Source organism: Cloeon dipterum, chromosome 4 (assembly GCF_949628265.1).
Source record: "Cloeon dipterum chromosome 4, ieCloDipt1.1, whole genome shotgun sequence".
NCBI classification, from domain to species: Eukaryota; Metazoa; Arthropoda; class Insecta; order Ephemeroptera; family Baetidae; genus Cloeon; species Cloeon dipterum.
This window is the reverse complement of record NC_088789.1, coordinates 35,359,412-35,371,494: the sequence shown is the minus strand read 5'-3', so window position 1 is coordinate 35,371,494 and position 12,083 is coordinate 35,359,412. Positions and strand designations below refer to the sequence as shown.

General features: G+C 41.1%; 4 protein-coding genes across 4 annotated transcripts; all 4 read left to right on the top strand.

The window, feature by feature from the left end:
- The first annotated feature begins 16 nt into the window (after positions 1-16).
- Positions 17-2,237, top strand: LOC135943892 (uncharacterized). Its single transcript, XM_065490560.1, has 14 exons — positions 17-68; positions 146-310; positions 360-604; positions 666-722; positions 776-809; positions 860-927; positions 981-1,089; positions 1,142-1,253; positions 1,311-1,449; positions 1,502-1,558; positions 1,644-1,677; positions 1,728-1,786; positions 1,833-1,935; positions 1,990-2,237. The coding sequence occupies exons 1-14, from the start codon at positions 17-19 to the stop codon at positions 2,235-2,237; spliced, it is 1,482 nt and encodes a 493-aa protein (XP_065346632.1).
- Positions 2,238-3,450: 1,213 nt separating this feature from the next.
- Positions 3,451-11,394, top strand: LOC135943891 (macrophage mannose receptor 1-like). Its single transcript, XM_065490559.1, has 19 exons — positions 3,451-3,829; positions 3,887-3,920; positions 3,979-4,052; positions 4,105-4,207; positions 4,261-4,511; positions 9,161-9,251; positions 9,303-9,467; positions 9,509-9,753; positions 9,816-9,872; positions 9,926-9,959; positions 10,011-10,078; positions 10,134-10,242; positions 10,295-10,406; positions 10,457-10,595; positions 10,646-10,702; positions 10,757-10,790; positions 10,841-10,899; positions 10,950-11,052; positions 11,107-11,394. The coding sequence occupies exons 1-19, from the start codon at positions 3,464-3,466 to the stop codon at positions 11,352-11,354; spliced, it is 2,349 nt and encodes a 782-aa protein (XP_065346631.1). The 5' UTR covers positions 3,451-3,463; the 3' UTR covers positions 11,355-11,394.
- LOC135942224 (uncharacterized) lies at positions 4,579-6,849 on the top strand. Its single transcript, XM_065488236.1, has 14 exons — positions 4,579-4,653; positions 4,706-4,870; positions 4,912-5,156; positions 5,208-5,264; positions 5,318-5,351; positions 5,405-5,472; positions 5,525-5,633; positions 5,682-5,793; positions 5,847-5,985; positions 6,035-6,091; positions 6,175-6,208; positions 6,259-6,317; positions 6,366-6,468; positions 6,524-6,849. The coding sequence occupies exons 2-14, from the start codon at positions 4,768-4,770 to the stop codon at positions 6,769-6,771; spliced, it is 1,368 nt and encodes a 455-aa protein (XP_065344308.1). The 5' UTR covers positions 4,579-4,653; positions 4,706-4,767; the 3' UTR covers positions 6,772-6,849.
- LOC135942223 (uncharacterized) lies at positions 7,695-9,133 on the top strand. Its single transcript, XM_065488235.1, has 7 exons — positions 7,695-7,805; positions 7,873-7,924; positions 7,971-8,428; positions 8,486-8,519; positions 8,578-8,651; positions 8,705-8,807; positions 8,859-9,133. Exons 1-7 carry the CDS (start codon positions 7,776-7,778, stop codon positions 9,131-9,133), a joined length of 1,026 nt encoding a protein of 341 aa, XP_065344307.1. The 5' UTR covers positions 7,695-7,775.
- Positions 11,395-12,083: the final 689 nt, after the last annotated feature.

Genomic DNA, 12,083 nt, shown 5'->3' with positions numbered 1-12,083 from the left:
AGACGACTGCCGTGGGATGTCCATTTCCTCAATGTCCGACTTTGCCGTGTCTGGAGGAAGCCGCGAAGGTCACCGCTTCGCAGAACTGGCAGAGTTTGTCAATTTTCTTAAATTAAAACTGTCCGAAGCAATTCTAAAATCGTAGGCAACGCTGACGGCGTGTTCAGGTCGGCTTGCGGGCGTCAGTACTTTATTTCCAAGTTGGGCTTGACCTGGGCCAACGCCATGACCGAATGCTGCAAGTACGGAATGAAATTGTTAAGCATCGAATCATTTGAAGAGTTATCTTGCCTGGCGGCCATGAATAAGGGTTAATATTTATGAAACTTTAAAAATAGAAAAATCATTCCAATTTATAGTCCAGTTCAAGAACGCCGATCATTTTTACTGGACATCAGGCACCAACATTGGACTCGGCTGCGAATTCACATACGGATTTTGCGCCTCGAAGACGCTGCTTTACCAAAATTTCTCAAACTGGTTCCCGGGACAGCCTGACAATCGGCTAACAGAGCAATGCTTGGAGACGAAGATAGCGTTTGACGCCAAACAGATTATTGTCAACGACCAGGGATGCACCAATGGGCGATACTTCATTTGTGAGGTATTCGAATTATTAATTTAAATCGGAATATCATACGAAACGAGTGTTTTTTCTTGAAAAGGGCGAACAAAAGGATTGCTCTCCCACTTGTCCTAGCAAATCCACGTGTGTCAAGCAGGTTCGTCTTTATTAAATCAATTTGTATAAGATAATAATGTTAATAATTAACAGAATAATCTCTTCAACTCGAAAGGAGAACTGCTGAGTAATATTTTATGAACATTTATTGTTATATCATTACGTATTTGGTTCCAGATGCCTTTAGTTACGGACGTTGGGCGACCGGAAGTGCAAAAACTTATCTTTTCTCTACCATGAGCGGGGTTTGTTAGGTTTTTCTGATTTAAAAGTTGTTTAAAAATGATTTAATGATAAGGTGAATTGGGCAACTGCCTACACCGCATGTTGCAATTTGGGAATGGACTTCCTTTCCATTGCCAGCGACCAGGAAATGCAGGACATCTTCAATTTAAACAATAATGACCGTATAGGCCTAAATTGAATCAAACAACAATCAAATTAAATTTTATTTCGCAGCCCTTCTGCGGTACAACACCGATTTTTGGACGAGCGGCACACAGCTTGATTGCAATTTCCACTTCAAGTATTGCTCAACCGGCGTTGACTTTTACTGGAACGACACCAAATGGTTGGAGTTAATCTTTTTATTTCAACTTGAAATTTGGTGATCTGAATTTGAAAAAAGGCTTTCTGGAGAGCCAGAGAATATAAACGAGCAGCAGTGGTGCGTCTTTTCTCGATTCGGAACGGCCTCGACTTACAGCAAGAGTGCAGCCTATCTCGCCGACGCTCCTTGCACCGAATCGCGCAATTACATTTGCCAGGTACCCATTAAAACACTTCGTAAATTGATTTGTTTCCTCTAATATTTTGTAGATGCCTGCTCTACCCTCCTCGTCGGTCACCTGCTTCGACTACAACTGCACTACCGATGTAAATTTAAAATCATTAAAACTCTTTTAAAATTACCGGAAATTCAAATTCTTTTAGCTATATACTTTAATCACTATTTTCTTAGCCTGCAAAATCTGCTCAAGTGACAGCAATGTCTGGTATGGTTTAACAATTTAATTATTTACTGATAATGATCGGAAAAATGCAGGATCTGATGGACAGTTCAAAACATTTTGCAACCAAACGTACTTCCTGCACAAAGATTCGGTAGGAAAGTCTTCCTGATGTAAATATAATGAAATCCCCTCTTCAGATGTCCTACAAAAATGCATATGACACTTGCTGCTCGTTTGGAATGAAGCTCGTGTCGGTCGAGACGGACGCAGAACGCGTTTGTCTTCACGATGGATTTAAATGTGCGTGTCATACAATAATCATTTTAAATCTGATTAAATTTTATTTTATGGCAGCTGCCGGCTGGCCAGGTGGCTTCATTTGGACGTCAGGCACCGACGTCGGTATCGGCAGCGTCAACAAATTTGGCTGGTGTCCGGACGGCCAGTTTCTCTACAGCAACCCCCACTGGTGCGGAGGGGAGCCCAGCTCACCCTACGTTGAAAATTGTCTCGTTTTAGCCATGAATGGCGGCGATCCGTCGAGCACTTGCTTCAATGACAACAATTGTGCTACCGCCTTCCGCTTTGTTTGCGAGGCATAATTATCATAAAATAAAATTCGGATGAAATTTGGTTATATTGAAAATATCTACTCAAATAAATTAACATAACAACTGAAAAAATATCTTATTCTTCCGTTTCACAAGTAGTTGAAAAACGCTCAAATTTTTTCCTTCTGCTCCTCTCGCTGATTTGACAAGAAAGATTTGTGATGAAAAGTGACGGTAAAAAATGTTCAGCCAGCATTATAGAATATTCAACGCTTAAATAAAATAGTTCTCTTTTTACGGTTGTTTTAAGATAACAGCTGACTTTTATTTCAATTTCTGCTCACGTGATAGTAGAACACTAGAAAATGTGGAGCGAGCAAAAGGTTTTGGCGTCAGTGAGAGTGTGTGTACGACGTCACTTCCACGCAATATTCACTATACAGCCTGAATATATGAAATGAAGCTGCTGTGTAATAGATAAATCATTCTCCCATGCACAGTTAAGTACATGAAGCAACATCCGGAGTTGGCACACACCGCAACGTCATTCCCACTGCCTCCCAGGTCGTTCTATGGAAATTTTCCATCATTTGAAGCCTAACAGCCTTTCAGAATAACAGTTAGTTTCAAATTATTAGAGATAGTATTGTTTAATAAGACAGGTGAGTGCAGGATTGACATTTTTATTCAACAAATCACTGAGTTGATTAATCATATTCAAGTTGGTAGGAAAATTATGCGGTGGAGATCAATACTTGCCGCATTTCTGGTGCTCATCTCCATTGTTGTAAAATCAAAAAATCTTTTGCATTGTGCTTAATGAGATGTTGTACAATCTTCTGATACTTTCAGGCTGTAACAGCTGCTCTTCGTCGTAATAATATAATACGAATTAAATTTGGTTGGTTCCAGATTTCAATTTTGACTCTGAATTCAGTTAGGGGTATTTATTTTTGCAGTGCATCGTGCAAATTTAGCACGCCGGATCAGAATCAAAAAGTGCTGCTCGAAATCCCCTCACTCCTGCAATGTAACAACCACAACCATAGAAACCACCTCTAAACCAGTTACTAATGTAAGTAATAAGTAATAACGTGGAATATCAAATCGTAATTTTATTTCTGACTCTCAGAAAAAGACAATAAAGCTAACTGGGATGGCCACTGCATCCTCTGCCCAGAAAGGTAAGGAAAATCTTTCAAAGAGGACATTGCACAATTAGATTTATAGTGACTTCAATCGGCTTAACGGACGAAATCACACTGCCAGACACCACGATGGCAATTGACAAGCCAACTGTGGATATTACGACCGTGTCACAAGAAATTCCTTCTACAAGCATTGGCGAAACAACCACGACTCTGGAAACGACAACTAAATCGACACCAGCGACTACCATCTCGGATTCGCCAACTTCAACTACAACAACAACAACAACAACCTCAGATGCTTCAACATCAACAACAACAATTTTACTGTCAGATTCTCCGACAACAGTAACAACAACTACAACATCAAGTACTTCAACATCAACCACCACTACAACGCCAACTACCTCAACAACTACGATACCGACCACAACAACCACCACTACAACAACCACCCCAAAGCCTTTATGCTTGGACTACTCGTGTGTCACACAGGTTAGCACTTGAATAACCAGCTTAAAACGAACTTAAGACCTTATGTCGATCTTACAGCCCTCGTTACTTGATGCTAGCAATTACATAAACAGTAATAAATCTTAATATTTTCTATAATAACCGAGACAAGCTTTATTCTTCCCTCGCAGCCTCAGTTGGTGCTCCTATAGGTGGAGTTTTAAAAATCGCTTGCGACAAAATGTATTTCTTCAGTGACGCTGCGGTAGAAACATTTTTATTGTGTTTTAAAGTGAAATACCTGAAAAGCTTTTCAGGCAGATTGGCCGGGAGCAGCTTCACAATGCTGCGCGCGGAATATGAAGCTCGTGAGCTTCGAAACCGCAGCTGATTATTTGTGCTTCTCGAAAATGCTTCAGGGTTTAATTTTCGAATTTTATAAATTTTCGTATCTTAAACTTCCGAAATCTTAGTTCCAAACTACGGATTGGGGGGCGCCTGGTGGACATCTGGAAGCAACATATTTAGCGGATTCTACCTTTGGTGCACTGGTGACCTGGCGAGTAACGTCACCTCCGACATCAAATTTGTGTCCGGCGAGCCCAACAACGCTGGAGGAAATGAAAACTGCATTGAAATGGTCGTGGGAGGAGGCACTCCTCCGAATAACCTTCTGATGAACGATCGGCCCTGCACCGCCTACACAACCAGATACGTTTGCGAAGTTTGTCTCCAAACCATGACGTTATGGTTTAAATTATTAAAATGTTCTCAGACGACTGCCGGGGGATGTCCGTTCCCTCAATGTCCGACTTTGCCGTGTCTGGAGGAAGCCGCGAAGGTCACCGCTTCGCAAAACTGGCAGAGTTTGTCTATTTTCTTAAATTAAAACTATCCGAGGCAATTCTAAAATCGTAGGCAACTCTGACGGCGTGTTCAGGTTGGCTTGCGGTCGCCAATACTTTATTTCCAAGGTGGGCATGACCTGGGCCGACGCCATGACCGAATGCTGCAAGTACGGAATGAAATTGTTGAGCGTCGAATCATACGACGAGTTAACTTGCTTGGCGGCCATGAACAAGGGTATCTTAAATATCAGAGCAAAATATCATTCCAATGTGCAGTCCTGTTGAAGGACACTACAAGTTTTTACTGGACGTCAGGCACCAGCAATGGATTCAACTGCGAATTCACATACGGATTTTGCGGCTCGAAGACACTGCTTTACCAAAATTTCTCAAACTGGTCACCGGGAATGCCTGATAATCCGCTAACGGAGCGATGCTTGGATATGAAAATGACGTTTGACCTGACACAGGCATTTTTCAATGACGAGGGATGCACCACTAGCCGATACTTCATCTGTGAGGTATTCAAATTATTAATTATATGATGGAACGTTGAGTGTTTTCGTGAAAAGGGCGAACAAAAGGATTGCTCTCCTACTTGTCCAAGCAAATCCACGTGTGTCAAACAGGTTTGTCTGCAAGTAGCCTAATTATACAAAATATTAATGATAGTATTGAACAGAATAATCTTTTCAACTCGAAGGGAGAACTGCCGAGTAATATTTTATTAACATATATATTGTTATATTCCTACGTTTTTTGGTTGCAGATGCCTTTAGTTTCGGACGATGGGCGTCTGGAAGTGCAAAAACTTATCTTTTCGCTACCATGGCCGGAGTTTGTTCAGTTTTATCTTATTTATCTTGAATAATAAAGATTTCATAATTAGGTGACTTGGGCCGCTGCCTACACCGCTTGCTGCAATTTGGGAATGGACTTCCTGTCTATTGCGAGTGACCAGGAAATGCAGGATATCTTCATTTTAAACAATGATGACCGTATAAGACAAATTTAAATTAAACACAAAAAAAAACTTTTTTTCGCAGCTCTTCTGCGGTACAACGCTGAGTTTTGGTCGAGCGGCACACAGCTCGATTGCAATTTCCGTTACAAATATTGCTCGACCGGCGTTGATTTTTACTTGAACGACACCAAATGGTTGAAATCTTTTTATTTAAACTTCAAATTTGATTATACGAATGTGTAAAAAGGCTTTCTGGCGAGCCAGACAACTTAAACGAGCAGCAGTGGTGCGTCTTTTCTCGATTTGGAACTTCCTCGACTTACAGCCTGAGTGCCGCCTATCTCGCCGACGCTCCTTGCACCGATTCGCGCAATTTCATTTGCCAGGTACGGATTAACATTCCAGAAATTCAATTATTTCCTCTAAATTTTGTAGATGCCTGCTATGTCCCGCACGTCGGTCCCCTGCTACGACTACAACTGCACTACCGATGTAAATTGAAAAAATTAAAACTCTTTTAAAATTACCGGAAATTCAATTCTTTTAGCCATATGCTTTAATCACTATTTTCTTAGCCTGCAAAATCTGCTCAAGTGACAGCAACGTCTGGTATGGTTTAAAAAATAATTAATTACTGATATAATGATCGGAAAATACAGGACCTGATGGAGAGTTCCGAATTTTTTGCAACAAAATGTATTTCCTGCACAAAGATTGGGTAGGAAAATCACCCTGATATATGAATAAAATTAAATCCCTTCTTCAGATGTCCTACAAAAATGCATATGACACTTGCTGCTCGTTCGGATTGAAACTCGTGTCGGTCGAGACGGACGCAGAACGCGTTTGCCTTCATGACGGATTTAAATGTGCGTATTATTTTAATTTTTTATTTAAACCTGATTAACTTTTAAATTATGGCAGCTGCCGGTTGGCCTAGTGGCTACATTTGGACGTCAGGCACCGACAACGGTATCGGCTTCGTCAACAAATTTGGCTGGTGTCCGGACGGCCAGTTTCTCTACAGCAACCCCCACTGGTGCGGAGGGGAGCCCAGCTCACCCTACGTTGAAAATTGTCTCGTTTTAGCCATGAATGGCGGCGATCCGTCGAGCACTTGCTTCAATGACTACACCTGTGCTACCTCCTGCCGCTTTGTTTGCGAGGCATAATTATCATAGTATAAAATTCGGACGAAATTTGGTTATATTGAAAATATCTACTCAAATAAATTAACATACAAGTGAAAATATATCGTATTCTTCCGTTTCACGTGTAGTTGAAAAAAGCTCCTCGTGTTCTATAATTACTCTGAAAACGCTGATTTGATAAGAAAGAAGAGTTGCGATAAAAATGTCGGTAAAAAAATGTTCAGCCAGCAATCAAGAATATTCAACTCTGTCTCTGTTTTATCTTAATTTTAATAAATCTCTTTTTTATATAGTTGTTTTTCGATAACAGCTGCCTTTTTCAATTTCTGATCACGTGATCGTAGAACACCAAAAAATATGGAGCGAGCATAGGGCTGACGCGCGTGTTTGACGTCACTTCCACACAATATTCACTCGACAGCATGAATATTGGAAATGAAGCTGCGTTGTGATAGAGAAATCAAGTTCCCCTAGAGCGAAACACAGGAAGCAACCAGAAACATCCGGAGTTGGGCACACGCCGATTCTGCTGTAGCAACGTGATTCCCACTGCCTCCCGCAGGACGTTAGATGAAAAGTTTCCATCATTTGCAGCAAAACAGCCTTTCAGAATATCAGGTTTTTCAAAATATTATAGATACTTTTTCCAATAAGACAGGTGAGTGAAGGAATGACATTTTTATTCCACAAATCGCTGAATTCAAGTTGAAAGGAAAATAATGCAGTGGAAACCAATGCTTGCCTCACTTCTGGCGCTCATCTCCATTTTTGTAAAACAAATCATTTATTTTGTTTTTAATTGGACGTGCATAAAATCTCATGACATTTTCAGACTGAATTAGCTGCCCTTCGTCGTACCAATATAATAAAAATCAAATTTGGTTGGTTAAAGGTTTAAATTTGGTTCTTGCATTCAGTTGGGGGTATTTATTTTTGCAGTAACTCGTGCAAATTTAGCCCGCCGGATCAGCATCAAAAAGTGCTGCTCGAATTCTCCTCGTTCCTGCAATATAACAACCACAACCATGGAAACCACCTCGAAACCAGTTACAAGTGTAAGTAGAAACGTGGAATAATATAAAAATATCATTCTGTACTTAAATTTGTGAATCTCACATTCAGAAAAAGACAACAAAGCTGACTGGAATGACCACTGCGTCTTCTGCCCAGAAAGGTAAGGAAAATCATTCAAAAAGGATATCTCACAATTAGATATAAAGTGACTTCAAGCGCCGCAACGGACGAAATCACGCTGCCGGACACCACGATGGCGATTGACAACCCAACTGTGGATACTCCGACCGTTTCACAAGAAATTCCTTCAACCAGCGTTGGCGACACAACCACGACTCTGGAAACGACAACTGACTCGACACCAGCGACTACCATCTCGGATCTACCAGCTTCAACTACAACAACAACCACCTCAGATGCACCAACAACAACTACAACAATTTTACTGTCAGATTCACCGACGACAGTAACAACAACTACAACGTCAAGTACTTCAACATCAACCACCACTACAACGCCAACTACCACAACAACTACAACTACTCCAGCAACCACATCTACAACTACAACTACTTCAACCACTACGACAACAACAACCACTACAACAACTACGACAACAACCACCCCAAAGCCTTTATGCTTGAATTACACGTGTGTCACACAGGTAATCACTTGAATAACCAGTTTAAAACGAACTTAAGACCTTATGTCGATCTTACAGCCCTCGTTACTTGATGCTAGCAACTACATAAACAGTAATAAATCTTAATATTTTCCATAATAACCGAGACAAGCTTTTTTCTTCCCTCGCAGCTTCAGTTGGTGCTCCTATAGGAGGAGTTCTACGAATCGGTTGCGACAAAATGTATTTCTTCAGTGACGCCGCGGTTAAACCCATTTTTATTATGTTTTGAAATAAAATACCTGAAAAACTATTTAGGTAGATTGGCCGGGAGCTGCTTCGCAATGCTGCGCGCGAAATATGAAGCTGGTGAGCTTCGAAACTGCAGCTGAGTACTTGTGCTTCTCCAAAATGCTTCAGGGTTTTATTTCGATTTTGTTTTAAACATCAATATGAACCACTAAAATCTTAGTTCCAAGCTACGGATTGGGAGGCGCCTGGTGGACATCTGGAAGCAACAAATATAGCGGATACTACCTTTGGTGCACTAGTGACCTGGCGAGTAACGTCACCTCCGACATCAAATTTGTGTCCGGCGAGCCCAACAACGCTGGAGGAAATGAAAACTGCATTGAAATGGTCGTGGGGGGAGGCACTCCTCCGAATAACCTTCTGATGAACGATCGGCCCTGCACTGCCTACACAGCCAGATACGTTTGCGAAGTTTGTCTCCAAACTATGACGTGATGATTTAAATTATTAAAATATTCTCAGACGACTGCCCTGGGATGTCCGTTCCCTCAATGTCCGGCTCTGCCGTGTCAGACAGAGGCTGCGAAGGTCACCGCTTCGCAAAACTGGAAGGGTTTACCGAATTTCTTAAATTTAATTCTTGAAAGCATTTAAAAAAACGTAGGCAACTCTGACGGCGTGTTCAGGCCAGCTTGCGGGCACCAGTACTTTTTTTCCAAGGTGGGCATGACCTGGGCCGACGCCATGACCGAATGCTGCAAGTACGGAATGAAATTGATGAGCATCAACTCATTTGAAGATATATCGTGCTTGACGGCCATGAACAAGGGTATCTTAAATATCAGAGCTAAATATCATTCCAATGTGCAGTCCTGTTGAAGGACACTTCAAGTTTTTACTGGACGTCAGGCACCAGCAATGGATTCGGCTGCGAATTCACTTACGGATTTTGCGGCTCGATGAAACTGCTTTACCAAAATTTTTCAAATTGGTGGCCAGGAATGCCTGACCTTCTGATATTAGAGCGGTGCTTGGAGATGAGGATGGCGTTGGACCCGACACAGGTTATTATCAACGACCTGACATGCACTAGTCCTCGATACTTCATCTGTGAGGTATTCAAATTATTAACTTAAATCGGAATATATGATGAAACGTTGAGTGTTTTCTTGAAAAGGCTGAACAAAAGGCATGCTCTCCTACTTGTCCAAGCAAATCCACGTGTGTCAAGCAGGTTCGTCTTCATTAAATCAATTTGTACAAGATAATAATGTTAATAATTAACAGAATAATCTCTTCAACTCGAAAGGAGAACTGCTGAGTAATATTTTATAAACATTTTTGTATTATATCTTACGCATATGCTTCCCAGATGCCTTTAATTTCGGACGTTGGGCGACTGGAAGTTCAAAAACATATCTTTTCGCAACCATGGCCGGAGTTTGTTTAGTTTTTCCTGATTAAAACCTGAATAAAACATGTTTAATAATTATAGGTGACTTGGGCCGCTGCCAACACCGCGTGCTGCAATTTGGGAATGGACTTCCTGTCTATCGCGAGTGACCAGGAAATGCAGGACATCTTCAATTTAAACAATAATGACCGTATAGGCCTAAATTGAATCAAACAACAACCGAATTAAATTTTATTTCGCAGCCCTTCTGCGGTACAACGCCGAGTTTTGGACGAGCGGCACACAGCTCGATTGCAATTTCCATTACACTTATTGCTCAACGGGCGTTAACTTTTACTGGAATGACACCAAATGGTTGCAATCTTTTTATTTAAACCTGAACTTCAATCCAATCTTGAAAAAAGGCTTTCTGGAGAACCAGACAATTTAAACGAGCAGCAGTGGTGCGTCTTTTCTCGATTCGGAACGGCCTCGACTTACAGCAAGAGTGCAGCCTATCTCGCCGACGCTCCTTGCACCGAATCACGCAATTACATTTGTCAGGTACGGATAAGCTTTCCAGGAATTCAATTATTTTCTCCGACTTTTTGTAGATGCCTGCTCTACCGTGCACGTCGGTTCCCTGCTACGACAACAACTGCATTGTCGATGTAAATTTTTAGAATTAACTGAAATTCATAAAATCTTTTGGACTATTTTCGTAGCCTGCAAAATCTGCTCAAGTGACAGCAATGTCTGGTAAAATTATAAAAAAAAATAATAACTGATTAATGATCGGGTAACTGCAGGACCTGATGGTCAGTTCAAAACGTTTTGCAACAAAATGTATTTCCTGCACAAAGATTCGGTAGGAAAATCTTCCTGATATAAATAAATATAATTAAATCCCCCCTTTAGATGTCTTTCCAAAATGCGTACGACACTTGCTGCTCGTTCGGATTGAAGCTACTGTCGGTCGAGACGGACGCAGAACGCGTTTGCCTTCATGACGGATTTAATTGTGCGTGTCTTTCCATAATCACTTTAAATCTGGTTTAATTTTATTTTATGGCAGCTGCCGGCTGGCCAAGCGGCTCCATTTGGACGTCAGGCACCGACGTCGGTATCGGCTGCGTCAACAAATATGGCTGGTGTCCGGACGGTCAGTTTCTCAACAGCAACTCCCACTGGTGCGCAGGGGAGCCCAGCTCACCCTACGTTGAAAACTGTGTCGATTTGGTCATTAAAGGAGGAGATTCGTCGAGCACTTGCTTCAATGACAACACCTGTTCTAAAACCTTCCGCTTCGTTTGCGAAGCATAATTATTATGAAACTTATTTGCTTTATTGAAAATAAAAACAAATAAATTTACACACAGCAGAAAAAAAACTATTTATTTGTTCCATTTCTCCTCGTGTTGAGCAGTTCATCTGGCAACGCTGTTTTGGCAAGCACACGATACAACTCTCAGCCTTTTAGTGACGTGCTTGAACATATGTGTTCCACTTTTCCAATATTTTAAAACGCGTATAAAATTCAGCACAGTGGGAGCGTGTCTACCAGCGGAAGCAACAAAACATCCGTTTTGTGAGAACGCTGTGTTTCTGGCCGAAATTTGGTGCAGTTGCAGTCACAAAATATTACTGGACACTTTAAATCGGCAGTTTTGTTAATAGGGTGAGTTAGGGTTAACATATTATCAGTGGGATTTTGTTTAATTTATTTTCTAAATAAGACATAGGAATATGCTGTGGAGATCAGTGCTTGCTATAATTTTTGTGCTCACCATGCTCACTGTAAATGTATTGAGAGCTTCTGACGTATTTTAAATAAAAAAATATTCTCAATTAGAAAGCAAAATCTCCTATTCGTAACATAATTCGAGTAGAAATCGGTAGGATTTTGTTTAGAAATTAATATCGGAAAGAAACTTTGGAGTTGTTTTGCAGTGCGTGTAATTACAAACCGAAGGGTCTACATCCAAAAGTGCTGCTCAGGAAACCCTAGTCAGTGCAACACCACCACAACCACAAAGATGCAAACAACTTCAC

Coding starts and splice junctions, on each gene's coding strand:
- LOC135942223 (XM_065488235.1), top strand. CDS start 7,776: ATGGAAACCACCTCGAAACCAGTTACAAGT. Junction 7,806..7,872: donor CCTCGAAACCAGTTACAAGT/GTAAGTAGAAAC, acceptor TCTCACATTCAG/AAAAAGACAACAAAGCTGAC. Junction 8,429..8,485: donor ATTACACGTGTGTCACACAG/GTAATCACTTGA, acceptor TCGATCTTACAG/CCCTCGTTACTTGATGCTAG.
- LOC135943892 (XM_065490560.1), top strand. CDS start 17: ATGTCCATTTCCTCAATGTCCGACTTTGCCGTGTCTGGAGGAAGCCGC. Junction 311..359: donor CCTGGCGGCCATGAATAAGG/GTTAATATTTAT, acceptor TCCAATTTATAG/TCCAGTTCAAGAACGCCGAT. Junction 1,450..1,501: donor CGCGCAATTACATTTGCCAG/GTACCCATTAAA, acceptor AATATTTTGTAG/ATGCCTGCTCTACCCTCCTC.
- LOC135943891 (XM_065490559.1), top strand. CDS start 3,464: ATGGCAATTGACAAGCCAACTGTGGATATTACGACCGTGTCACAAGAA. Junction 9,252..9,302: donor CGCTTCGCAAAACTGGAAGG/GTTTACCGAATT, acceptor AAAAAAACGTAG/GCAACTCTGACGGCGTGTTC. Junction 9,468..9,508: donor CTTGACGGCCATGAACAAGG/GTATCTTAAATA, acceptor TCCAATGTGCAG/TCCTGTTGAAGGACACTTCA.
- LOC135942224 (XM_065488236.1), top strand. CDS start 4,768: ATGACCTGGGCCGACGCCATGACCGAATGCTGCAAGTACGGAATGAAA. Junction 4,871..4,911: donor CTTGGCGGCCATGAACAAGG/GTATCTTAAATA, acceptor TCCAATGTGCAG/TCCTGTTGAAGGACACTACA. Junction 6,469..6,523: donor CCTTCATGACGGATTTAAAT/GTGCGTATTATT, acceptor AAATTATGGCAG/CTGCCGGTTGGCCTAGTGGC.